At 41.9% G+C, this 26,046-nt stretch overlaps 2 protein-coding genes across 3 annotated transcripts in view; both read right to left on the bottom strand.

Annotated features, from left to right (window-relative positions):
- Positions 1-7,252, bottom strand: part of SNX29 (sorting nexin 29) — a 451,127-nt gene extending 443,875 nt beyond the window's left edge. The window contains exon 1 of one of the 2 annotated variants that reach the window (XM_084640531.1): positions 7,093-7,252. In XM_084640531.1, coding sequence (XP_084496657.1) covers positions 7,093-7,099 — 7 coding nt within the window. In that variant the 5' untranslated portion in view covers positions 7,100-7,252. The remainder of the gene's footprint in view (positions 1-7,092) is intronic. The other variant, XM_084640532.1, reaches the window with a different exon arrangement.
- Positions 7,253-11,033: 3,781 nt separating this feature from the next.
- On the bottom strand, positions 11,034-12,719 carry TNFRSF17 (TNF receptor superfamily member 17; the record flags this gene model as incomplete). Its single annotated transcript, XM_084640491.1, has 3 exons — positions 11,034-11,381; positions 12,127-12,273; positions 12,602-12,719. 3 exons carry the CDS (start codon positions 12,717-12,719, stop codon positions 11,113-11,115), a joined length of 534 nt encoding a protein of 177 aa, XP_084496617.1. The 3' UTR covers positions 11,034-11,112.
- Between the last annotated feature and the right edge of the window lie 13,327 nt (positions 12,720-26,046).

Below are 26,046 nucleotides of genomic sequence, written 5' to 3'. Positions count from 1 at the left end.
TCGAGGTGGGCCACTTCCAGCAGTTGATAAGAACGTGTAAGGAACAGTAGGCGGGGGGCAAAAAACATGGGGAAATAGTTTTACTTTGTGTAATGACACATCACTCCTAGTCTTTATTCAAACCTAATGTAATGGTGTCCAGTTTGCAAATTAATTCCAATTCAGCAGTCTCTCGGAGTCTGCTTTTGAAGTTTTTTTGTTGAAGAATTGCAACTTTTAGGTCTGTATTCGAGTGACCAGAGAGATTGAACTGTTCTCCGACTGGTTTTTGAATGTTATAATTCTTGACCTCTCATTTGTGTCCATTTATTCTTTTATGTAGAGACTGTCCGGTTTGGCCAATGTACATGGCAGAGGGGCATTGCTGGCACATGATGGCATATATCACATTGGTAGATGTGCAGGTGAACGAGCCTCTGATAGTGTGACTGATGTGATTAGGCCCTATGATAGTGTCCCCTGAATAGATATGTGGACACAGTTGGCAACGGGCTTTGTTGCAAGGATAGGTTCCTGGGTTAGTGTTTTTGTTGTGTGGTTGCTGGTGAGTATTTGCTTCAGGTTGGGAGGCTGTCTGTAAGCAAGGACTGGCCTGTCTCCTGAGATCTGTGAGAGTGATGGGTTGTCCTTCAGGATAGGTTGCAGATTCTTGATGATGCACTGGAGAGGTTTTAGTTGGGGGCTGAAGGTGATGGCTAGTGGCATTCTGTTATTTTCTTTGTTGGGCCTGTCCTGTAGTAGGTAACTTCTGGGTACTCTTCTGGCTCTGTCAATCTGTTTCTTCACTTCAGCAGGTGGGTATTGTAGTTGTAAGAAAGCTTGATAGAGATCTTGTATGTGTTTGTCTCTGTCTGAGGGGTTGGAGCAAATGCGGTTGTATCGTAGAGCTTGGCTGTAGACAAGGGATCGTGTGGTGTGGTCTGGATGAAAGCTGGAGGCATGTAGGTAAGTATAGCGGTCAGTAGGTTTCCGGTATAGGGTGGTGTTTATGTGACCATCGCTTATTAGCACTGTAGTGTCCAGGAAGTGGACTGCTTGTGTGGACTGGTCCAGGCTGAGATTGATGGTGGGATGGAAATTGTTGAAATCATGGAGGAATTCCTTAAGGGCCTCTTTTCTATGGGTCCAGATGACAAAGATGTCATCAATGTAGCGCAAGTAGAGCGGGGGCATTAGGGGACGAGAGCTGAGGAAGCGTTGTTCTAAGTCAGCCATAAAAATGCTGGCATACTGTGGGGCCATGCCGGTACCCATAGCAGTGCCGCTGATTTGAAGGTATACATTGTCCCCAAATGCGAAGTAGTTATGGATGAGGACAAAGTCACAAAGTTCAGCCACCAGATTATCAGGGATACTGTTCCTGATGGCTTGTAGTCCATCTTTTTATGGAATGTTGGTGTAGAGGGCTTCTACATCCATAGTGGCCAGGATGGTGTTTTCAGGAAGATCACCGATGGATTGTAATTTCCTCAGGAAGCTGGTAGCGTAGGGCCTGTGGAGGGAGTCTACATAGCCAGACAATCCTGCTGTCAGGATGCCAATGCCTGAGATGATGGGCGTCCAGGATTTGCAGGTTTATGGATCTTGGATAGCAGACAGAATACCCGTGCTCGGGGCTCTAGGGGTGTATCTGTGCCGATTTGTTCTTGTGCTTTTTCAGGGAGTTTCTTGAGCAAATGCTGTAGTTTCTTTTGGTAATCCTCAGTGGGATCAGAGGGTAATGGCTTGTAGAATGTGGTGTTGGAGAGCTGCCTAGCAGCCTCTTGTTCACATTCTGACCTATTCATGACGACGACAGCACCTCCTTTGTCAGCCTTTTTTAATACGATGTCAGAGTTGTTTCTGAGGCTGTGAATGGCATTTGGTTCTACAGAGCTGAGGTTATGGGGCAAGTGATGCTGCTTTTCCACAATTTCAGCCTGTGCACATCGGTGGAAGCACTCTATGTAGAAGTCCCGTCTGTTGTTTCGACCTTCAGGAGGAGTCCACCCAGAATCCTTCTTTTTGTAGTGTTGGTAGGAAGGTCTCTGTGGGTTAGTATGCTGTTCAGAGGTGTGTTGGAAATATTCCCTGAGTCAGAGACGTCGAAAATAGGATTCTAGATCACCACAGAACTGTATCATGTTCATGGGAGTGGAGGGGCAGAAGGAGAGGCCCGAGATAGGACAGATTCTTCAGCTGGGCTAAGAGTATAGCTAGATAGATTAACAATATTGCTGGATGGGTTAAGGGAACTACTGCTGTGGTCCCTTGTGGCATGCAGCAGTTTAGATAGTTTAGTGTCCTTTTTCTTTTGTAGAGAAGCAAAGTGTGTGTTGTAAATGTATCTGTACAAGTTTTTTCATGAAGTTGATGGATTTCCACTCCATACGGCTAAATTCAGTGCCTTGCATAGTGACAGGTTTCAGAGTAGCACCCATGTTAGTCTGTATCCACAAAAAGAAAAGGAGTACTTGTGGCACCTGAGAGACTAACAAATTTATCTGAGCATACCTCAACCTCAGCCTGGACCAGTCCACACAAGCAGTCCACTTCCTGGACACTACAGTGCTAATAAGCGATGGTCACATAAACACCACCCTATACCGGAAACCTACTGACCGCTATACTTACCTACATGCCTCCAGCTTTCATCCAGACCACACCACACGATCCATTGTCTACAGCCAAGCTCTACGATACAACCGCATTTGCTCCAACCCCTCAGACAGAGACAAACACATACAAGATCTCTATCAAGCCTTCTTACAACTACAATACCCACCTGCTGAAGTGAAGAAACAGATTGACAGAGCCAGAAGAGTACCCAGAAGTTACCTACTACAGGACAGGCCCAACAAAGAAAATAACAGAATGCCACTAGCCATCACCTTCAGCCCCCAACTAAAACCTCTCCAGTGCATCATCAAGAATCTGCAACCTATCCTGAAGGACAACCCATCACTCTCACAGATCTCAGGAGACAGGCCAGTCCTTGCTTACAGACAGCCTCCCAACCTGAAGCAAATACTCACCAGCAACCACACAACAAAAACACTAACCCAGGAACCTATCCTTGCAACAAAGCCCGTTGCCAACTGTGTCCACATATCTATTCAGGGGACACCATCATAGGGCCTAATCACATCAGTCACACTATCAGAGGCTCGTTCACCTGCACATCTACCAATGTGATATATGCCATCATGTGCCAGCAATGCCCCTCTGCCATGTACATTGGCCAAACTGGACAGTCTCTATGTGTCATAAATATAAAGGGAAGGGTAAATACCTTTAAAATCCCTCCTGGCCAGAGGAAAAACCCTTTCATCTCTAAAGGGTTAAGAAGCTAGGATAACCTTGCTGGCACCTGACCAAAATGACCAATGAGGAGACAAGATACTTTCAAAAGCTGGGGGGAGGGAGAAACAAAACCTCTCTCTCTCTGTCTGTGTGATGCTTTTGCTGGGACCAGAGCAGGAATGGAGTCCTAGAACTTAGTAAGTAATCTAGCTAGATATGCGTTAGATTCTATTTTTTTTAAATGGCTGAGAAAATAAGCTGTGCTGAATGGAATGTAGATTCCTCTTTTTCTGTCTTTTTGTAACTTAAGGTTTTGCCTAGAGGGATTCTCTATGTTTTGAATCTAATTACACTGGAAGGTATTTACCATCCTGATTTTACAGAGGTGATTCTTTTACTTCGATTAAAATTCTTCTTTTAAGAATCTGATTGCTTTTTCATTGTTCTTAAGATCCAAGGGTTTGGGTCTGTGTTCACCTATGCAAATTGGTGAGGATTTTTATCAAACCTTCCCCAAGAAGGGGGGCATAGGGTTTTGGAGGATTTTGGGGGGGAAAGACGTTTCCAAACGTTTCCAGGCTCTTTCCCGGTTATATATCTGTTAGACGTTTGGTGGTGGCAGCGATAAAGTACAAGGGCAAAAGGTAAAATAGTTTGTACCTTGGGGAAGTTTTAACCTAAGCTGGTAAAAGTAAGCTGAGGAGGTTTTCATGCAGGTCCCCACATACAGTTCAGAGTGGGGAACGAACCTTGACACTATGCAAAAGAATAAATGGACACAAATGAGAGGTCAAGAATTATAACATTCAAAAACCAGTCGGAGAACAGTTCAATCTCTCTGGTAACTCGATTACAGACCTAAGAGCTACAATTCTTCAACAAAAAAACTTCAAAAACAGACTCCAACAAGAGACTGCTGAATTGGAATTAATTTGCAACTTGGACACCATTAAATTAGGTTTGAATAAAGACTGGGAGTGGATGGGTCATTACACAAAGTAAAACTATTTCCCCATGTTTATTCCCCCATCACCACCACACTGTTCCTCACACGTTCTTGTCAACTGCTGGAAATGGCCCACCTTGATTAAAACTAAAAAAGGGGGGTTTTGGTTTTTTGGTTTCAGAGTAACAGCCGTGTTAGTCTGTATTCGCAAAAAGAAAAGGAGTACTTGTGGCACCTTAGAGACTAACCAATTTATTTGAGCATGAGCTTTCGTGAGCTACAGCTCACTTCATCGGATGCATACCATGGAAACTGCAGCTGACATTATATACACACAGAGACCATGAAACAATACCTCCTCCCACCCCACTGTCCTGCTGGTAATAGCTTATCTAAAGTGATCATCAAGTTGGGCCATTTCCAGCACAAATCCAGGTTTTCTCACCCTCCACCCCCCCACACACAAACTCACTCTCCTGCTGGTAATAGCCCATCCAAAGTGACCACTCTCTTCACAATGTGTATGTTTTTTATGTGTGAGGTTTTTTTCCCTCTCTCCTGCTGGTAATAGCTCACCTTACCTGATCACTCTCGTTACAGTGTGTATAGTAACACCCATTGTTTCATGTTCTCTGTGTATATAAAATCTCCCCACTGTATTTTCCACTGCATGCATCCGATGAAGTGAGCTGTAGCTCACGACAGCTTGTGTTCAAATAAATGTGTTAGTACTTGTGGCACATTAGAGACTCCTTTTCTTTTTTCTCTTTCCTGTTGCTCTGTTCCGTGACGCCCAAGTTTATGTTCCCATAAACCCTACTTTTTTCAGAGGAAAACTATTAATACATGTTTCACTTTATTGTCTAGTTAAACTCATATAGATCTTGGCAAGATTTACAAGTTTATAAAGGCAGGTCAAACGTTTGGCCTATCATCCTTAGTAATGTTGCTTTATGCATAATCTAGTCCTGGATAGCTGAGAAACATTTCAATTTAGAGAAAATTCTACCTGCACCATACATGTCTCTCTATTGGTAAAAAAAAAATAGATGAAGGCTTCAAAAACAAAAATTTGGTAATTCATAAAAATAGTGACAAGAAATATCATATATAAACAAACTATGGACAAAACTGCTGCTAATAAAACAGCTTCCAAAGTTTTACGTAGAAATGTCAACTGTTCTTTTTAACTGTAAAAGGAAATTCCATTGCTTAAGTGTGCAACGACTTACCACCGAATAACAACTTAAGCCCTGATCCTACATCCAGGTTGAGCTCACTGCAGGACTGGAACCACAACTAAAAAGCAGATGCAGGCCACTTGAGGTTACCAGGGTAGTTTCGAAGTATAAATGAATATAGTGGCAAAACTTGAAATGAAGCTGAACATCTGAGAAAAGATTTTTTGTGTTTTGAAAGTCTGAATGTTACCTGCATTTCACAAAATACTAATAACTTTCCCTGTGGGTCTATGATCATCTTTTTCATCTCCTTTCAAGCCAAAATTATTTTGATAAATAACTTTTCTAAATACAAATGCCACATATACCCAGAGAAAATGTTAGGAAGATGCTCTCACTTTCATCTGTTGTATAGTTTCTCTTTCATAGCCAATGTAATTCATGAATCCACATGGGGTTTAGCTGCCTCAGTTAATACTTTAAATGTTAAAATTGCATCTTTCATCAACAGAGGTTAAACATTTTAGCAGTAGAGTTAGAACAGAACCCAGGACCTAATTCCCAATTCACTGCAGCAGAAAAAAGGACAGTCTCGGGGTTGGGGGATGATTTCCCTCAGCATGCTATTTGTGTTTTATGAGCAACTCTGACAAGCCTTATTTCAAGTCAATTTTTACAACTAAGTTATTGCTCTATTTGAATGCAGAATGTGTCAATCTGCATTTTGAAAATTATATTTAAAGTATTGCTCATGTAAAATCCCATTTGAAGAGAACTATTGTTAACTGTTACTACCAGTCCTGGTACTTCAACTTGTGTGACCAATACCCACCCTTCCCTCCACCTCAGAAATTAGCCTCCATGCTGATTTTGTTTTGTTTTCCCCCACACACACACCCCTGCAAGGATAGTATTGCCCTAGATCCAATATTTATTAGATAAATGGTCAGTTCAAGAAAAACTGAGGCCTGGGCAAAACTGTACAATTCTTCCTCTCTCGCTGTAATCTTAAGATTCAGTGAACACCATCTTGCCTCACTTCACCTTAAATACCCTGCAGTTAATTTAGGGTAGAAAAAAAAACACAATAGATACAGAACTGGTGTGTGTATTTCAGGAATAGCAGATGGAGGTTTCATATTGTCACTTTAAAAAAAAATCACATCAGCAAACACGCTTCTTTGTTCAGTTACTAACCACATCTCAGTGTACTAAGTAAGAATATTACATTATTTATGCTCTGTTTACTTTCTGCACTTTGCTCAGTTCAGGCAACTTTGATTTCAAAGCAGTCGGCCTTACAGGTGTTTACAGTCCGGTGGCTCTCAGGGGGTTAGCGCTGCAGGGTCTGGGGTTTCACACGTTGCTAGAGGACTGAGCTTCACACAATAAACATGAAGGGGGAGGAGGGGAGCTGCGCCTCATTCAGGGATCCGAAGTAGGAGGGGCCACCTTTCCAGTGCCCAAGGACTAGGTTACCCCTCCGGCACGTCAGCCTGCCCCCAGCGGGAGCCGCCAGCCTAACCGGCCCTTAGCACCGGCTGGCACGGGGCGCGCCATGACCCCCAGCAGCCAGGCAGCACCACAGAGAGTGGGGATAGCGGGAGGGGGGAGGCCGGGACTCAGCCGGGCGCTGCAACACAGCCTGAGCCTCCCTCCCCGCGGGCTCGGGCGGGCACTCACCGCTCATGATGCCCGGAGTCCGGTCCCTCCCCGGTACTGCAGCTAGCCCCCCTGCTCCCGCTGAGACAGCTCCACAGAGCGAGGCCGGGCTGGGGACACGCAGAGCGGACACCCCGCCCCCGGAACCGAAGCCCCGCCGACCCGGAAGGTAAATACTGGAGGCCTGACGACGCGAGAGAGACAGCCCCGACATTCCCTCCTCCCCCCGCCGCGTGCGCTTCCCCAACCGCCAAGGGGGAGCGCTGAGCGCAGCCTTGCCTCCGGCAGGGCGCTCTCACGGCGGGGTCCTGCGATGGCCCCGCCCCTGGTGGGCGGATCTCTGGCTAGCTCGAGGGCTGGCTCTCTCGGCCCCACTCATTGTGGGAAGCTCCCTGTTCAGCCTCTGGCTGTTCCTAGGCGCCCCGCTCAGAGCAGTTTGGGGAAGCAGAGGGCTGCTAAGGATGCCCAAAAACCGGTAAAAAGAAAAGGAGGACTTGTGGCACCTTAGAGACTAACCAATTTATTTGAGCATGAGCTTTCGTGAGCTACAGCTCACTTCCTCAGATGCATACTGTGGAAACTGCAGCAGACTTTATATACACACAGAGATCATGAAACAATACCTGTAGCTCACGAAAGCTCATGCTCAAATAAATTGGTTAGTCTCTAAGGTGCCACTAGTCCTTTTCTTTTTGGGAATACAGACTAACACCGCTGTTACTCTGAAACCTGTCAAAAACCGGTAGGAGAACACTTCAGCCTGTCTGGCCACTCAGTAAAAGATTTAAGGGTGGCAAGTCTGCAACAGAAAAGCTTCAAAAACAGACTCCAAGGATTCAGAGTAACAGCCGTGTTAGTCTGTATTCGCAAAAAGAAAAGGAGTACTTGTGGCACCTTAGAGACTAACCAATTTATTTGAGCATGAGCTTTCATGAGCTACAGCTCACTTCATCAGATGCATTCAGTGGAAAATACAGTGAGGAGATTTATATACACACAGAACATGAAAAAATGGGTGTTTATCATGCACACTGTAAGGAGAGTGATCACTTAAGATGAGCTATCACCAGCAGGAGAGTGGGTGGGGGGAGAGAAAACCCCCCGTAGCAACAATCAAGGTGCACCACCGCCTCCAACGAGAGACTGCTGAATTGGAATTGATTTGCAAATTGGATGCAGTTGACTTGGGCTTGAATGGAGACTGGGAGTGGTGGAGTCATTGCACGGGGTAGAGCTGTTTCCCCTTGTTTGTTCCTCCCTCCCCCAGCTGTTCCTCAGGCGTTCTTGTTGACTGCTGGAGGTGGTGCACCTTGATTGTCGCTAGGGGGGGTTTTCTCTCCCCCCACCCACTCTCCTGCTGGTGATAGCTCATCTTAAGTGATCACTCTCCTTACAGTGTGCATGATAAACACCCATTTTTTCATGTTCTGTGTGTATATAAATCTCCTCACTGTATTTTCCACTGAATGCATCTGATGAAGTGAGCTGTAGCTCACGAAAGCTTATGCTCAAATAAATTGGTTAGTCTCTAAGGTGCCACAAGTACTCCTTTTCTTTTTGAGACTCCAAGGAGAAACTGCTGAATTTGAATTAATATGCAAACTAGCTGCCATTAACTTGGGTTTGAATAGAGACTGGGAGTGGCTGGGTCATTACACATATTGAATCTATTTCCCCATGTTAAGTATCTTCACACTTTCTTGTCAACTATCTAATGGGCCATCTTGATTATCACTACAAAAGTTTTTTTTTCTCCTGCTGATAATAGCTCATCTTAAGCCTCTTACAGTTTGTATGGCAACTTCCACCTTCTCTGGATGTGTGTGTGTGTATGTGTATATATTTATAAAAAAAAATCTTACTATATGTTCCATTCTATGCAGCCGATGAAGTGGGCTGTAGCTCACGAAAACTTACATTCTAATAAATTTGTTAATCTCTAAGGTGCCACAAGTACTCATGTTCTTTTTTGCAGATACAAACTAACATGGCTGCTACTCTGAAACAGCAGAGCGGGGCGTTTGGAAGCGGAGTAATAACCATTTCAATGGGAGAGTCAGGTCCAGTTTTCTTTGCTAACTAATAACCTGGGTTAAAGAAACAGAGGCAATCAAGGAAAAGGAGAGGTGGTGCTGTCAGAAAGCAAAAGGCAAGGTCCAGATTGTACTAGCAACTCCAACTTGGGGAGAATTGGGGTATCCATGCAAACTTTTCATCATGCATTTGTTTTGTTTTGTTTTTTGTAAGGTGAACAAAAACCAAACCAGATTATCAACTGTGAACCTTTTTTCACTCCTGAACATGAGCTGAACTTAATTTCTTGGGGACCAGCCCCTTCTGATGAAACTAAAGTAGAAACCTACATCCACATCTCACAGTTCAGGCCTATCTAGCCTGAGCAGCATGAAACAGCCTTGAACTCCAAGCCATTCTACTCTTAGAAGCATAATCATCCAAATGTGAACATCCACAATAGATGTAGTCCTGTGGTAATTTGGAAGCTTCTGAAGTATTTCTTCTCTAAGGTGCTTCATAAAGCAACTTCCCTTCATGATTCTTTGCATGTACAGATAATTGTTTCAGACCAAAGAGCTGTATCTTCAAAATAATAATTTGAAATGAGAAATACCATATATAAATGAAAGATGGATTGAACTAGTGAAAAATAAAATATTTAAAACTTTCAAATACAGGTGTCAAGTATCATTTAACCAAAAATAATCCCAAATGTTGATGTTTCAAAATACACAGCACCAAGAAAAGCTACAAAAGTAGTTGGGAAAACTAGGTAGCAAAACAAATAAGAATAAAATCTACTTTCTTTGATTAAGGGCTATATATGCATGCATAGATCCAAGGTCTTGAACAGGTCCCAAGCACAAATGAAGATTAATGCAATTGTTATAATAGAAACAGTTACAGTACATCTTATTTAGATTCCCATGATGTATGGCTTGGCCAAAATTTTCAGACTTGTGTAGCCAGAGTTAGGCATCTAAATCCATAATTAGACGCCTAAATATGTGGCCTGTGTGTCAGTCGTGCAGAGTGTGATGTTCAGCAAGTTTTGTAATCTTTTTTCCTTTCAGTTCCTCAATTTCCCCATCTTAAAGATGTGGGTTATTCTTGTGTTATGAGTCTTAATTCACTCATGATTGTTCCTTCACACTGAGATCCTTGGATGGACGGTGCTCTAGTAGTACAAAGGTGATTATTGCTGAGCATCAACAGCCTTCATTGACTTCAATGGGAACTGCAAGTGCTCAGCAGCTATGAAAACCAGAACACTTATTTAGGTGCGTACGCATGCCTAACTTTAGATTGAATTTTTTGCATGTAGCTAGTTGACACTAAGAGTAAATCCCTGCTAAATATTTTTTGAAAATGTTTGATCCATATAAGAAAGCCCTCCTCTACTATCAGAAACCAGATTGGCAATTAGAGGCTTTGCAATACCATCTCTTCTTCCAGTATAGCAGTTGTGAGGTATCTTAACTGGGTATAATTACATATTCCATAAATATATCCAATACTGGAGCACTTCCTTTGCAAGCATTCCCATTTTCATTGGGCCCCAAAGTCTCAGAACCTGGATCTCTGAAGTGGTACCAAAATGATGCTACACACCTTTTTTTCTCCCCTCCTTTTCTTTTGCACCTCTTAGTACTACATTTTGGTACAAAAACATTTTGGTACAAGATTTATTTCTGTGACATGGTTATTAAATATACATTTGAGCTTGCTTATTGATGGCATTTATGCACATCCAACCTTTTGACTAGTAAATATAGTCTTTAATGATAGTGCAGAAAAGTTTTCCCTGAATAGAGGTTCTTATAGCTTATAAGTTCCAGTAAATAGCTCCCAAGAGAGACTAAAATTAGAAATAATATAATACCAATGAAAGTTAAATGCAAGAGCTATAAAGAAACCACATGTACTATCCTTCTCTACTGACAGCAAATAATAAGATTTATGAGTATACCTATACTGGATGAGCTGATTGAAGCATTTTTTACTACATAATAATCAATCTCCCTATCACAGAGTCATTGTAGCATCTGGAATATAGCTGCAATATTCAGAAGTCTTTGTGGTAACCAGAACAGTAGCTCCTTCCTCTGTGGCTGGTAATGGGAATGAAGTATCAAAGCCAGTTTGGAGTTTCACCAAGCCACAGTCCCCGCAAGGGCATTCCTCCACTGAATACGTCAGTGATGCTTCACTTTGGAGGGAATCTCCAATTATATCTGCATTCACACTGGTCTCAGTATCAGCCTTGAGTATAACATTCAGCTCCACTGCAGACTCTGTGAAGATATGAAAAAATATTTTAGTTCACGTGGCATGCTATCTCAGTCAGTAAAGTCAAGTCATAGAATCTACTGAACGTGCCCCTGCTCTCAAATTTAGGATGGGCATCTACGGAATCTATTATATATTTACTATCATATATATATATAAAATTAACAGAAGCATCTTTGCTGTAAATATCTATGGATATGAAAAGGTCAAAAAGTAATTTAATTCTTTGCTGCCATAGGGAAAATATATATATGGCTTTGAGAGGCTACAGGGTTGAATCAAGTCAATTTACACTTTACAAGCTGCGAGGCTAATCTTCCATCTTTATTCTCCCGCCAAGTAAAATTCCTTTTGACTTCAATAGCAGGAAGGACTGGGCCTTGATAAAGAAATTCTGTTAAGAGTTTATAGCAATTTTCCAATGCAAAATAGGATAAGCAAGTTAAAAATATATCCTGGAATTAAAAAACAAGTGTGATTCTCTAGCCAAGACCAGAGAGCTCCTAACTACTATTGGCTATAATATGATATCCTTACCCATGTTGGAAAGTACTTTTTTCCACAGTTAGTCTCATTGACTTTAGTGCGTCTATTTGTGGAATAATGTACTCTCCAACATGAGTAAAACTATCAGAATCTGGTGATGTAGGCTAGACTAAAAATTATAAATTCAAAGAACATAGTGGAAATTCACAACAATCTGAAAATATTTTACAAAGAATTGTATTTCTTGACAATCATATTTTGTACCTGTGTTTTTCAGTTCTTCCTTTGATTGTTTTGCGTGCCTCCTTTTAAACAAGACCATTAATATGAACACTGTGAATGTTAAAATCACTCCTATTCCCAAACCGATCCAAAGAATTCCATCTGATACTTTTATTTGACCTGTAGTACCTTTTAAAATAAAGGAGACATATTATGTACATTAAAAACAACAAGCAATTAATAAATACATGGCCTAATCTATAAGCCTCTCACATCTCTAAGGAATAATTTCTTTTTCTGGTGAGTGACACCTAGGTAGCTTGAAACATTTATTTTTCCTAACATAGTTCATTTGATATATAGAATACTGGGTTTAGGTCTTCAATCTTGTACAGATTTTATACTTGGTCTCGTAAACTTTTGTGTCATTCTTCATGTTTTATGTTTAGAATCAATGCAAAGTACAAATGTGAAAATGCACAGCACAAACAAATAATGTTACAGAATTGGTACTTACTCTCATTACAATAGCTCTGACATGAAAAAGGTGGCTTACTGGAACATCGAAGGTGACAGGGTATACAAGATTGCAGCAAGCTGTCAAAATACTCATTTTTGAAGCAATGTTGAGTCATCAGGGTCAGTAATTAGTGAACTAGGAAGCCACAGAAATGGTTAAAGAGTAAGGACAAGCTAAGGAGGAAGAATGTTTCCACTTCTCACTTTGTACAAACAGTAGTAAGTGTGGCCAGCAACAGCAGCTAAATATCAAGGTTCTTCTTAAAAAGAGTATATTAAATAATAGGGATTTCACCTGAGGCCTCTCAAGGGACTCTGGCTGCTCATTTGAATAGCAACTGCAGATTCAAGTTTCTAGAAGGACCATCCAGCTGGATGGAAGTAATTTTCAATGTAAATTCTGTCTGAAACAGAAACTGATTATTTATAGAGGGCATTTCTCAAGCAGGTGCTAAACACTACAGACTGTAGAAAAAGTCTCAGGATTCCCAAACAAGCATTTTCATTAACAATTAGTCCCTGCCTTCAGGAGTTTGTTGTATTCTCTCTCTCAAAGTTATGGATCCATACCAATTATATCTCATTCTAGCCTGCAAACTTCTCCAGGAAGCATTGATTTAATTTTTATTCTTTTCTGTTCCATTGTAACCACCAAACAACATGCTGTATTGTTGATGAATAGAGGAGAAAAAAAGAGGACTGTCTAGTGGATAGAGAAGGTGACAAAGTCACACCCGCAGAATGCATGCTTGGTGAGGCTGTACCTCTCCTCCTCTCAGATCCTCTGCTTCCCATTGGCTAGGCTTGGGAGGTGGGCGGGCTGATTGTTTCTCAAGTTCCCTTCCATGCCACATTTTTAAACTCCTCCTTAGCTTTTCAAGCTGCCCTGCCCTTCCTCTCCTTACTTGCAGTTTTTCAATGCTGCAGATCTGACCTATTGCTGTTTTGGGGTCAGGATGGAATTTTTCCCATTGGCCCAAACTGGCCATGGTCTGCTGTTTTTGTTTGTTTCTTTGTTTTTTCACTTTCTTTGCAGTATCATGGAGGCAAAGTAGCATTGAAAGGAACAGGACTTGAAAGTGTAATAATAGGAAGTTTATGATGACTGTTTAGCTCATTGCAAGTTGCAGCTAGTGTCCAGCATGGATAAATGCTAAAAGGGCCAATTCCCAGGTAAATGAGGCCTAGGACTTCACTGGTTGACTTTGTGTCTGTTGGAGAAGTGGAAACCTGACATTGTGATGGACTGAGATCCCTCCTTGCTATCATTGATCCCCCCACCACAGGGGGAGAGTGTGATAAATGTGGACATTTTCTGTAATGTTTTTATGAGCTCTTTGTGACTCTCTACCTACCACGTTGGCACTGCTACACATTGGGGGGAAAGAATTCATTTTCTTGCTAGGACATGAAAGATCCAGCTAGGTATTTGCAACATATAGTGGCTGGATTGTCTGGGCGGGAATCAACACATTTGAATGGATCAACACATAGACAAATGGAACCCCAGTGATGGAAAATTAACATCTAGTTGTAGAGGCAGCTGAACATGTGAATATAGCACAGTTGTGTCCAGAGAACTAAGATAAGATAAGGTGGCTGTGTTATGAGCTGAACGCTCAGAGACACAGGCTCTGGCCTAGGAATAAGACAATGGGAGAGACAGAGAAATGAAGCAAAGATGTTTTCTACAGCAGCTTGGTTCAAGGGAGCCCTGGCTTTAGTCTCTCTGAACTCTGTCTTAACCTTTGCTCCTCTATGATAACCTAAGGACTTTCAGATTCTGTAGACCAGGTGATTAACAAATTGTTAACCTGTTTTTAAAAGACTGCCTGGTGTCACTGCAAATACTTACTGAGAGCATTGTGCCCTGAAGGAGTTTGCTACAAATCTCCTGCAGCAGTCTGGTTTGGCTGGATCTGCTCCAGGGAGCCATGGAGAGAGACAAGGATTGCTGGCACCTGAAGGCCTCGTTTCAGAGTTGTGGAGCCACAGACGTTTCCCTTTGGAACTGTGTGGACACTTGGGGTCTGGCACACTAAAGGAGGTCACTCCCAAGGGACTGGTTACAGGTCTGGTGTATGCCCTAGTGCTGTGAATGCAAGACAGAGGGCAAGAGGATTCAGAAGTGAGCTGAGTTTTGGGGTTTGGCCAAGGAGGGTCTACCCCAAGTTATTGATTAAATAGTAAAGCCTTGTAACCCCACACTAGATACAGTTAAATGGTTGGCGTGTGAAACTGTACAGGGTATATAGAACACTTCCTGGTGTCAAATTAATAAAATTGTGGTCTGCCACTTAATTCAATACCTGTGTTTTATCATTAATTCACCTGCATATACTGATACTCAATTCTCTTCTTGGGAACTAATGGCAATTATTATGATTTGGCTATAATATTCCCTTTTTTAAATACTTATAATAATTCATTATTGAAGCTACAAACTGTGATAAAAGTTTCTGTGTATACAGAATACATTCATACTGAAGGATAGATGGGAACCTGCATACTCTCCTGCCCGCTTTCCACATATCCCACCACACCAGTGCTTGGGCAGCATCATTTAGCTTTTCATTTTAATAAGTCATCATAAAGATGTTTTGTAATACTTTACATGAATGGTTCACAAATGCAAGCCTTGAGAGAATCCAGCAGCAGGTCATTCTCCCTAATAATCCTGAAACTAAAGCAGGTCCAGCAGCCTCCGTAGCACACAATTAAATATTCCCGTTTTCCCTAGTGGGAGCAAAGGTGAATCCTCACCTCAAACGTAAGGAAGCAATGATCTGGCCTGGGTCACTTTTATCCCTGAGTCACTAATTCTGTCAAATACACAAGATATGAAGTGTTCAACTTCTGTTGCTGAGACAGACAAAATTTTTTGAGCTTACACAGAGCTCTTCAGGTCTGGGAAACTAACTCAGAGTAGTTTCCCAGACTCAAAGAAGACCTCTGTGTAAGTTCAAAAGCGTGTCTCTGTCACAAACAGAAGTTGACCCAATAAAAGGTATTACCTCACCCACTTTGTCTCTCTAATATCCTGGTACCAACACAACTACAACAACACTGCATACATGAGATTTCAGGTCAGTCCAGAAAATCCAATGTCCACGTGGACACTGGAGTCACTCAAGGCAATAGACCCGGATGTATTTGAACAAAATACTTGTACCCCCAACCTATTCCAAATATGCAGACACACCTTCAAAAGTGGCCACTGATTCTGAGTGCTTCTGATTGTGGAGTTATCTAGGGCACCCAATAATTAAAGCTCCCAAAATCTGTTTTTAAAATGTTGGCCTGAAATTATCTTGACGTTTACACTAGATAAACAACCTAGAACAAAACTGTAATTGAAATAAGGAATCCCCTGCATCTGAGACTGGTTACAAACGGGTACCTTTCTCACCCTGACCCACCCTGTATCCATCTAGATCAGTGGTTTTCAACCAGGGGCATGCATACCTCTGGGGGTATGCAAAGGTCTTCCAAGGGGAACATCAGCTCATCTAGATGTTTGCCTAGTTTTACAACAGGCTACATAAAAAGCACCAGCTAAGTCAGTACAAACTAAAATTTCATACAGACAATGACTTGTTTATACTGCTCTATATACTATATTATATGGAAGTATAACATGCGTATACACACTGTATTAGACATGCATTTTATGTCATTTACTAATGGAGGCAAGCACATTAATGAGGTTGAAGTTGTCATAGAGATTCAGAATGTTAGTGTCACGGCCTTGCATGGATAAATTTAGATCATTCAGATTGCTAAATATATCTCTGAAGTAGGCAAGCTGAGCTAACCACACAGTATTGTCAAACACAGAGGCAAGAGGGGATGAATGATCGGAAAGAAACCCGCGAACATAAGCAATCAGCTGAGCTTTTCCACTAATATAGGTGGACTCATCAAGCAGAAGGGCAAATCTTTTTGCCTTTTTATGTTTCTCTACAAGTGGAGAGACAATATCCTAAGGTATATTTTCAATTCTACAACACACAGTGTCATTTGATAAGGGTACTTTCTTGAGAGAATCAGCTGCTTTTTTAATCAAGCATGTTTTCTGCAAGCACCATAGCGGCAGGCAGAATAAGATCTTCTGAAATTGTGTACAGCTTCTTTGATTTTGCTACAAGAAGAGAGACAGCATATGAAGCTTCAAGTGGTTTTGTAGAAATACTTGAAGCTTTTTTCATTTTAAGCTGCTAAGTCTGGAACTCAGAAAGCTTTCTTTGAAAAAATTCTTCTGTCTTACCTGCATGCACAGGGTGTTTTGTCTTCAAAGGGCATTGCAAATGCACTGGTTTCATACTGTTATTTGATAGAGTTTCTCCGCAAAGGAACACAAAGCTTGAGGTGGATCACTATATGCAGAGATGTGACTCCAAAGCAATATATTGCTTGCTGAACTGATTATATTTTTTTCAGTCATTTTCAATTTCTTACCATTTTCACTGTCCCCACTATTGCCATTTCTAGCTGTTTTAAAAATCTATCCATTTTCACATCGCAACTGCATACACACCATGACAACTTCAACCTCATTAACATGCTTGAATGCATCTTCTTAACACAGGGGTCAGCAACCTTTCAGAAGTGGTGTGCCGAGTCTTCATTTATTCACTCTAATTTAAGGTTTCGTGTGTCAGTAATACATTTTAACATTTTTAGAAGGTCTCTGTCTATAAGTCTTTAATATATAACTAAACTATTGTTGTATGTAAAGTAAATAAGGTTTTTAAAATGTATGAGAAGCTTCATTTAAAATTAAATTAAAATGCAGAGCACCCCGGACCGACTAGGACCGGGCAGTGTGAGTGCCACTGAAAATCAGCTCGCATTCTGCCTTTGGCACGCATGCCAGAGGTTGCCTACCCCTGTCTTAACATATGCACAATGTGCCTCAAGTGGCACATGACAAGGATTCATCACCAAATTTGGTCTGCTGGGCCAGGTACTGACAGGGAGCGCAATGTGAATACTGATCCATGCATTAGTAAATGACATAAAATGCATGCTTAATACAGTGCGTATATGCACATTACATTAACGTATAATATAGTATATAAAGCAGTATAAACAAGTCATTGTCTGTATGAAATTTTAGTTTGTACTGACTTCGTTAGTGCTTTTTATGGCTTTTTACGTAGCCTGTTGTAAAAGTAGGCAAATATCTAGATGACCTCTGCGTACCCCTGGTTGAGAACCGCTGCTATAAAACATAGCTACATGCTTGACCCAATTTTCCTTGAATTGCATATTCTAACATTACCGCATGCATGCTGTGGAGAAGATAAAGTCTCAGAGAGATTTCATTATGAAGTTATTGTTATCCCTTTGGACCCAAGCACTTAATCAATATTCATGTCTTGCATTTTCTCTTAGCTTGGCTAAGGCTTTTGCAACACTAAAATTTCCATCATTTTTAAAATCATTACAATCTCAGAACCTCCTTCATTATAGCTTGTAAACGAGCTAATACCTATATCAGGTTTTTCCCATCTTCTATACAGTATTTCATCTTTAAGATCCAAATTTTCCCACTCTGACCAAAAACCTTTTACTGTGCTATTGTGAAGGGAATTAAAAATTTTATTAAAGCTAATGTTTAAAATCAAGTTTACACAAGTTAAGAAGGAAGGTACTGTACATCTGGGGTCAGGCTTGAGTTATGAGAGATTACAAGTATCAGTTACAAGGTTCACAAGATACATACATAGTACATAACCAGCATAGACCCAGATTGGGGTGCGGGAGTTTTTAAAGCGTCAGTGAATAAGTGATCTCGGATATGCCATCCATAGAATGTATTTAGAGTCCAACTCAGTATTGGTGTAGTGAATAGGTACATGGGTGGAGTGCATCCCTTGGTTTGTCAGGGGAGAAAGTAGGTTATTTCCCTGACCGGTGGTCTCGTTTACTTGTCCTAGTACTGACAGTGTCCTGTGATATGCTCCGTGTAGATGTCATTCTAAAGTAGCTGCCTTTGCCAACTGATTTTCCAAGCACACACTATGCAAAGATAAGACTCCTCTCTTTCGAAAGCTTTCAGCTGCTCTGGAGTCCATTTCTGCACTGCCACCCCTTACCTACTGTTCCAGTGGATAAACCAGGACTATTTGCACATCTACAAATTATGGGAAGAGAAGAGACAGCCATCTCTTTCTGAGCATGCTCATTTTCCTGAACAACCAAATAATTTCTCTCCTTCCTAAGGCAGTGTTTGCAATTAGCTTCCCAAGAAGGCCATCTGGACGAGACATCAGCCTTAGTGTGCTTGTGCCCAGACTTCTATGTGACTGTGAAATCACAACCTAGAATTCTTCCAACCACCTGGCAAGTTGCCCTGAATCTAAAGAGACATCGAAGGGATGCATAGTATGTCCTGACCACAATCTTCTTCTAATGCAAATAATGGTGAACATTTTCTATAGAGCTAACCACTGACAGAAGTTCCTTTCGGGTAGTGCAATAATTTCTCTCCAGACAATTTATACTCTTACTGTAATAAGTCTCCGCCCTCTCAAGTCTTTTGCTTTCTAATACTTATGTCAATACTGCCCCCAAATAGTAAGCACTAGCATCTGTATAATATGAAAGGAATTTAGGCTAAGACAGGAGCCACCATAAGAACTTCTTTCAATTTTGAAAATGCTAAATCACACACTGTTGACCACTGAAGTAGTTTCCCTTTCTCACCCAACCTACACAATGGTTTTGTAATACTGGCTTCTATAATAGGATAAGAGTCCTAAAAAACTCTGCACATGTGTGAATGTCTAAGGTGTTGGCCAGTTCCACACAGCCTCAATTTTCTTTTTGTCAGTGGAAACTCCCTCCTCACTATGTGCTGAAGGTAAATTCCTTGTTTTGAAACTACTGACATTTCCTTAGGTTCAGTTTGAGATTAGTAGCCTTAAGCTTATCACAGACCATTTATAAATGTATCAGTTCTTGTTCAAAGGTTAGCATGCACCACCATATCACTAAGTAAACAAACAGGACTAGAGAGGCATGCCCTGCAATACCCTCTTAAAAAACTCTCAAACATGGCCTGGCAATACATAAGCTAAAAGCCATCACTTAAAATTGCCACAGGCTTTGTCATGCTGTGAAAAGCAGTCTTTTTCCTGTCCTTTGGATCCACTCCCACTCATCAATACACATCTTTACAATCCAGTATGGAAAACCAGACTGAACGTGCAACAGCATCCAGGGTATCATATATTTGTGGTAATAGATAAGAATTCATTTAATTTTCTATAGTCCAACTGTAATAGTATGCTACATTGCATTATAAGGTTCTGCCAGTAGGTGGGGTTACGTGCTCCATAACTTAACTGAGCATACAAGATGCCTGACAGCACATTAAAGATAAGGAGTACTTGTGGCACCTTAGAGACTAACCAATTTATTTGAGCATAAGCTTTTGTGAGCTATAGCTCACTTCATCGGATGCATACTGTGGAAACTGCAGAAGACATTCTGCAGTTTCCACAGTTTCTGCAGTTTTCACAGTGTTCATCCGATGAAGTGAGCTGTAGCTCAAGAAACCTTATGCTCAGATAAATTGGTTTGTCTCTAAGGTGCCACAAGTACTCCTTTTCTTTTTGCGAATACAGACTAACACGGCTGTTACTCTAAAACAACACATTAAAGATGTCTCTCTCTGGGGTAGAAGTTCTGTAACCAGTCTATATCTTGTACATCACATACACAATCTGGTCCTGCCATCTTTTTTCTTAACCAGAACTATGGGTTAGACCCAAGGACAGGTTGAAGGGTTAATTATCCCTTCTTGATACATTTTTTCAATGGCTTGTAAGCCTGTTTCCTCTTTGCTTCTAGTAAACGGTGAGATGGCTGTTTAATGGGCCTGTTTTCCCCCAGATCCATCTTGTGCTGGACCAGTGCTGTATACAACCTATATTGTGCTGGACCAGTGCTGTACAACTACTTCTGATTCTAAACCAGAAAGTCTTGTAGACCATTCTGCTTCTCATTTATGTACAGCACTAGGCTAGAACAAGTCCTATAGAAACTCTGAGCACTCACTATTTCCCCCTTCTGCCTTGTATTTTTCTTTTCCAACATTGACTAGACCCAATCATTCACAGTGGTTCCCCTTTTTTACTGTTTGCAGAAACATTCAGCAAATGGACAGAAATCTGTTCCTGTTTCAAATCAACAAGAACTTTGGCAGCTAAGGTTCCCACAAGAATCTAGATCTTAAAGTAGGTCTTGATCACCCCCCATCTTTCCTGTGCTGAAAACTACCACAGCACGTAGCTGTTATGATTAGGGCCCTGAGAAAAACTGTAGAATTTTTTTTAGAAAATTAACGACAGTGGCACTGGTAAAGTCGCGCTTTTCACAGGCTATGCACGGAATGCAGTCAGCAAAAGGTCACTGCTGCATTCCTTTGCATAAAACTGGCCTCTGAGTCCCCCTCTTCCTGCAAACTATTACAATTACTCTGGTGGCTGCAGACTTTTTCCTCCCTCTTTTCCTTTCTCCTACCCAGTGTCCACCTGCCCGTCAAGCTGGCTCAGCTGTTGAGGACTCGGCAGCCAGTTTTAAGGGAGGCTGCTTGGAACATGAGCAGCTGCAGCCACACCATGGATGTAGAAGCATGCCTGGCCTTCGAGTCCCCTTGTAACTACCATGCCCACAGTCTCTTTTAGGGAGTTTTATTGTCCAAACTCAAACAAAAACAACAAAAACAGTTCCTCCAACCACGCTGGGTGACAGTTCCTGTGGAATTTTCCCCTCTTCCTTTCTAGTGTCCACTGCCTCCCTTCCCAGGCCACTCTGGCTGTCGTGCTGATACTCCTTCAGAGTTTTCTTTTCAGGTTCCCACTGCCTCCTCTCCTAGGAGACTCTGGCAGTCCTAGCTCTCCATGGCTCCCTATTCCAAGGAGCAGACAGTGAGAGACCCATGTCTACTCTCTCTACCCCTTTTAAGCCCAGCTCTCAGCCTGACTCTACTCGGGCTCTCCCTCACCCAGTCTCTATTGTTCTCTAGGCCTAGATGCCCCCTTTCAAAGCTTCTTTGGGTCAGCTGATGAGGCACAGGTGCATTGGCCCTGCTCCCTTTTGAAGGGCCAGTGTTCACCCTGTGACACCCGCCCTCCTCCCCCACCAAATTGCTGCAATTTTTTCTAACAGTGGAGAGGCAGAAGCAGGTATCTACATGTGCCAGTCTCATGCCCAGTGTGGCTCAGTGAGCACATAAGCATCATGTAGGAGCAGCAGTTTGGGGAAGACTTGGCAGCCACTGTGCACTTCCAGATCCTTGCTGAGGCCACAGCTGTTTGTATTCCAAGCAGTAGCAGCGCTGCCTCACATAAAACCAGCTGCTGCGTCTACAGCAAGTAAGCCAGCTTTGCGTTCACACAGGCAGGCACCACGCGGGAGAAGCCACAAAGAAAAAAGTCTGCAGCCTCTGGAGTAAATCACAGCGGTTCGGGGCCATCACTTTGAACTCCTGCTTTGGCATGATGTGCCACGTGCCATGAGCTCCATTAAGCACAAGACCAGCATGCAGGGATGCCTGCTTCTGCCTCCTCCATTGGAACAATAAATTGTATTGGGCAAATTTTTGCAATTTTCGCACAGTCTGTGACACTGATTTTCTCAGGGCCCCTGGAGGGAGGACAAACTTGTTCACTGCAAACCAGCTGCCTACAAATCATTTGCTTCACCTGGGCCACATCTTTAAAGGTAATTCCCACACTGAATTTGTAGAACACCTTTCCTGGCATTTATTACACAGTTATTAGGCATAATTAAATCCATAATGAAATTAGCTCATCTACGATCTCAGCTACACAGACTTGTTCAAATTCTAGAGATTCAATTTTTAAGCCCAATTTTCTCAATTTCGAATGGGTACATGTTCCCCAGTCACTGACTCCATTTGAGATCAATTAGGGAGTTCAGTTTTGGACCTCTTGTTCCTTAGCATGGTGTAGCCAGACAGCCGCCCCCCCCCCCCCCCAGACCAGCATTGCTGGAAACACAGGAGGAAGCAGGAACAGGGCACTTAACATATATTCCAGCACAGCCTTTGAAGCTGTGAAAGCACAGGTGTGCTGCTACAATGTGCCTCTGGGAGCAGATACAAGGATTAAGCTCACAGCAGGCAGAGGCCCTGTGACAGACATGGCTCTTAGCCCCTACTAAATATCGTGATGCACACACACTAACATCCTAGGTGGGAAAATATTTACCCTGATAAAAGAAATGTCCAGTAGTCGAAACTTATTGTTTCTCTCCTTTGCAAGTGTAAACTACTCTTGCAAAAGCTGGCGTCACCCCGACAGACCAGCCTCAATTTGGCATAAGAAAGGAGAAAGAGAATAAAGGAGTACAGAGGTATAAGTAGGGGACCTACAGCACCATGATTTTTGAGTGCTTTTCACTATCTATCTGCTGGTCAGATAAGTGACAGCCTCCCAAGGCTTCTGCAGCTAAGAGGGTCCCTACGCCTTGTCCCTTATTCGTCTTTCCGCGGAATTGAGTGACCGATCCTGGCTTGGCACCGCTGGAATCGAGAGATGCAAGGAGGGTAAGAAGCACCCACACCTGATCTCCTATCTTTAGTGTACACATATTTTGAAATAGAGCTCTATACTTCGTTTTCTTTGGGATTGTGGCTTCAGTTTTGTAACTTGTTTGTGTGTGTAACATCTCTACATTTAAATAAGTAGGCACTAGCAATTTTGTAACCACATGATTAGAATCTAGCTTAATAAATTTTGGTAACCATTTATGCATAAGCCTGACTTGTTTTCTCTGGTTTACTGTAAAGCAGCCAACACAATTAAAGAACCTCAGCCGTTTTGGCTCTAAAGCCTGGCCATTAGGTGAGAGTACTAAGAGCCTAGCGTTGAGTTGTGCCGCCTCCACGGGGCAAACTCTTGGGGCACCTGTCAGTCAATCCTGGCTGCCCGCTGCGAAGGAGCTCTGAGCTCTAGCAGTTAAAGTCACGGGTGTGGAGAGGCTCTTAGTGCTGCCATTGGGGCACCTGTCAGTCAGTATTGACTGCCCGCTGCGAAGGAGCTCTGAGCTCTAGCAGTTAAAGTCACGGGTGGTTAGGACCTTGGGGCATCCGTCAGCCTAGCCCGGGCTGCCCGCCGCGAAGGGACAGTGCGTCCTAGCGGTTAAAGTCACGGATGGTATAAACGGGCATAGCTGGCACCTCACCAAACATCCTTGGCCGTCGGCTAACACATGGTTAGGATGTCTGGTCTAATAGCTGTTAAATCTGAGTCAGAGTCCATTATTCCTGTTTCACAGATTCTGTTATACTTTCAATAGCTAAATTCCCATTATTGTTTTATAACCACCAAAACCCAAACAAAAACTGTCAACACAATCATTGTACCTCCAAGCTTGGACCCTTCATCTTGATGGCCCCCTCTTTCTCAACTTCAGTGAGGTTTCATCCAATCTCCAGCATTATATTATTAATTTTTTTTGTAAATAAATACTGTTATCTTCAAGAGTGGACACCAGTGTTTTATCCCTTAGTCTGTTTTATCTTGAAAAACTTGTTGGTCTGAGCAATTTAAAAAAAAATTAAAATGACAAGATGACAAGGTTACTGGCCCCACATTACTGTGAGTTGATCCAAATAGCTCCATTATCTCCTTTGGGGCTCATCTACAAAATGATTAGGGGACTGGAACACACGATTTATGAGGAGAGGCTGAGGGAACTGGGATTGTTTAGTCTGCGGATGAGAAGAATGAGGGGGGATTTGATAGCTGCTTTCAACTACCTGAAAGGGGGTTCCAAAGAGGATGGATCTAGACTGTTCTCAGTGGCAGCAGATGACAGATCAAGGAGTAATGGTCTCAAGTTGCAGAGGGGGAGGTCTAGGTTGGATATTAGGAAACACCATTTCACTGGGAGGGTGGTAAAACACTGGAATGCGTTACTTAGGGAGGTGGTGGAATCTCCTTCCTTAGAAGTTTTTAAGGTCAGGCTTGACAAAGCCCTGGCTGGGATGATTTAGTTGGGGATTGGTCCTGCTTTGAGCAGGGGGTTGGACTAGATGACCTCCTGAGGTCCCTTCCAACCTTGATATTCTATGATTCTATACACTAAAACTATTTATTAAATCAGAGAACACAATTACAACACAGTTGTCCTTGAATCTGGCACAACACAGATAAAATGTAAAAAGTTGGATGCTGCCTAACCATAGCTCAGAACTAAGTTAAAAGTCTAAAGATTTACCCTGGTTACAGGGATGCATGTAGGTCCAATCTACACTGCAGCATTTAACAGTGTTGTACCTGTATCTCCTGACTTGTTAATAATTATACTGCAGATGGTGTCTTATCTGAAGTCCAAACCCTGAGGTCCTAACTCAGTTTTCACTCAGGCAAACTCCCATTGTCTGAATAGAAGTTCTGTATGAGTAAGGAGTGAAGGAACAGACCTATAATCTAGAGCCATTTCTTTTCTATGTTTAGTGACTGCCAACTTTATTCAATTCTTGCTGTTCTGTGTAAGCTGTAGATCAACAGAAAATTCATTTTACTTATAAGGTTGTTTTAAATCTCTGTAAGTAGATGCTCTTTCAATCCTACAATGACTCCTACCATAATATCTTCAAACTCCCATGTTCTATTACAAAATTATGAATATATCAGTAATCTACACACATTCCAATGCAATTTGAAAAAAGTAAATGTGGTAATGCAGTTTTAACATTTATTTGATTTTCTGATTAAAAGGCTTCTAGAAATTGATAACAGCAAATACCTGTTGTGAATAAAATGAATCCCTTCTTACAAAATTTGTAAGAGCATATTCATAATGCAAATGGTACCATTTCAATATAAAGTTAAATTTACTAATTTGTAGTTTCTTGATCTATTTTTTAAATAAAGCTTATAACTCTAAAACAGTTTATTGCCAGACTAATTTTCCATTTTAAAGCTTTAATTAATCAAAAAAGGACATTCAGACAGTGTATATACTAGTATTTGAAATTACTACCACCAGTTTTCACCTCCAACTACTTAACAATAGTAAAGAGAAATGATACTGTATGGTGCAGGGGCAGCTTTTAAGTTTAATATGTATAAGAAAAGAATTACCTGCACTGATTAAGATTCTTTGGTTCCTTTCATGGTTAAACCATGACCTCCTGTGAGAAGGGCCGTGGAAAGGCAAAATTTAGATGGAAAACTCAGTAACCTTGAGGTTATGGAGTTTCTGCAGCATTGTCCTGCCAGGGTCAGGATAGTCCTGTAGGAATCAGTTCTGGGTCTGGTTCTTTTCAATATCTTCATCAGTGATTTAGATAATGGCATAGAGAGTACACGTATAAAGTTGCGGACGATACCAAGCTGGGAGGGGTTGCAAATGCTTTGGAAGATCGGATTAAAATTCACAATGATCCAGACAAACTGG

The sequence above is a fragment of the Lepidochelys olivacea genome (assembly GCF_965140295.1).
Source record: "Lepidochelys olivacea isolate rLepOli2 genome assembly, chromosome: 10".
In the NCBI taxonomy this organism is placed as follows: Eukaryota; Metazoa; Chordata; order Testudines; family Cheloniidae; genus Lepidochelys; species Lepidochelys olivacea.
This window is presented reverse-complemented; position numbering and strand designations above follow the sequence as displayed.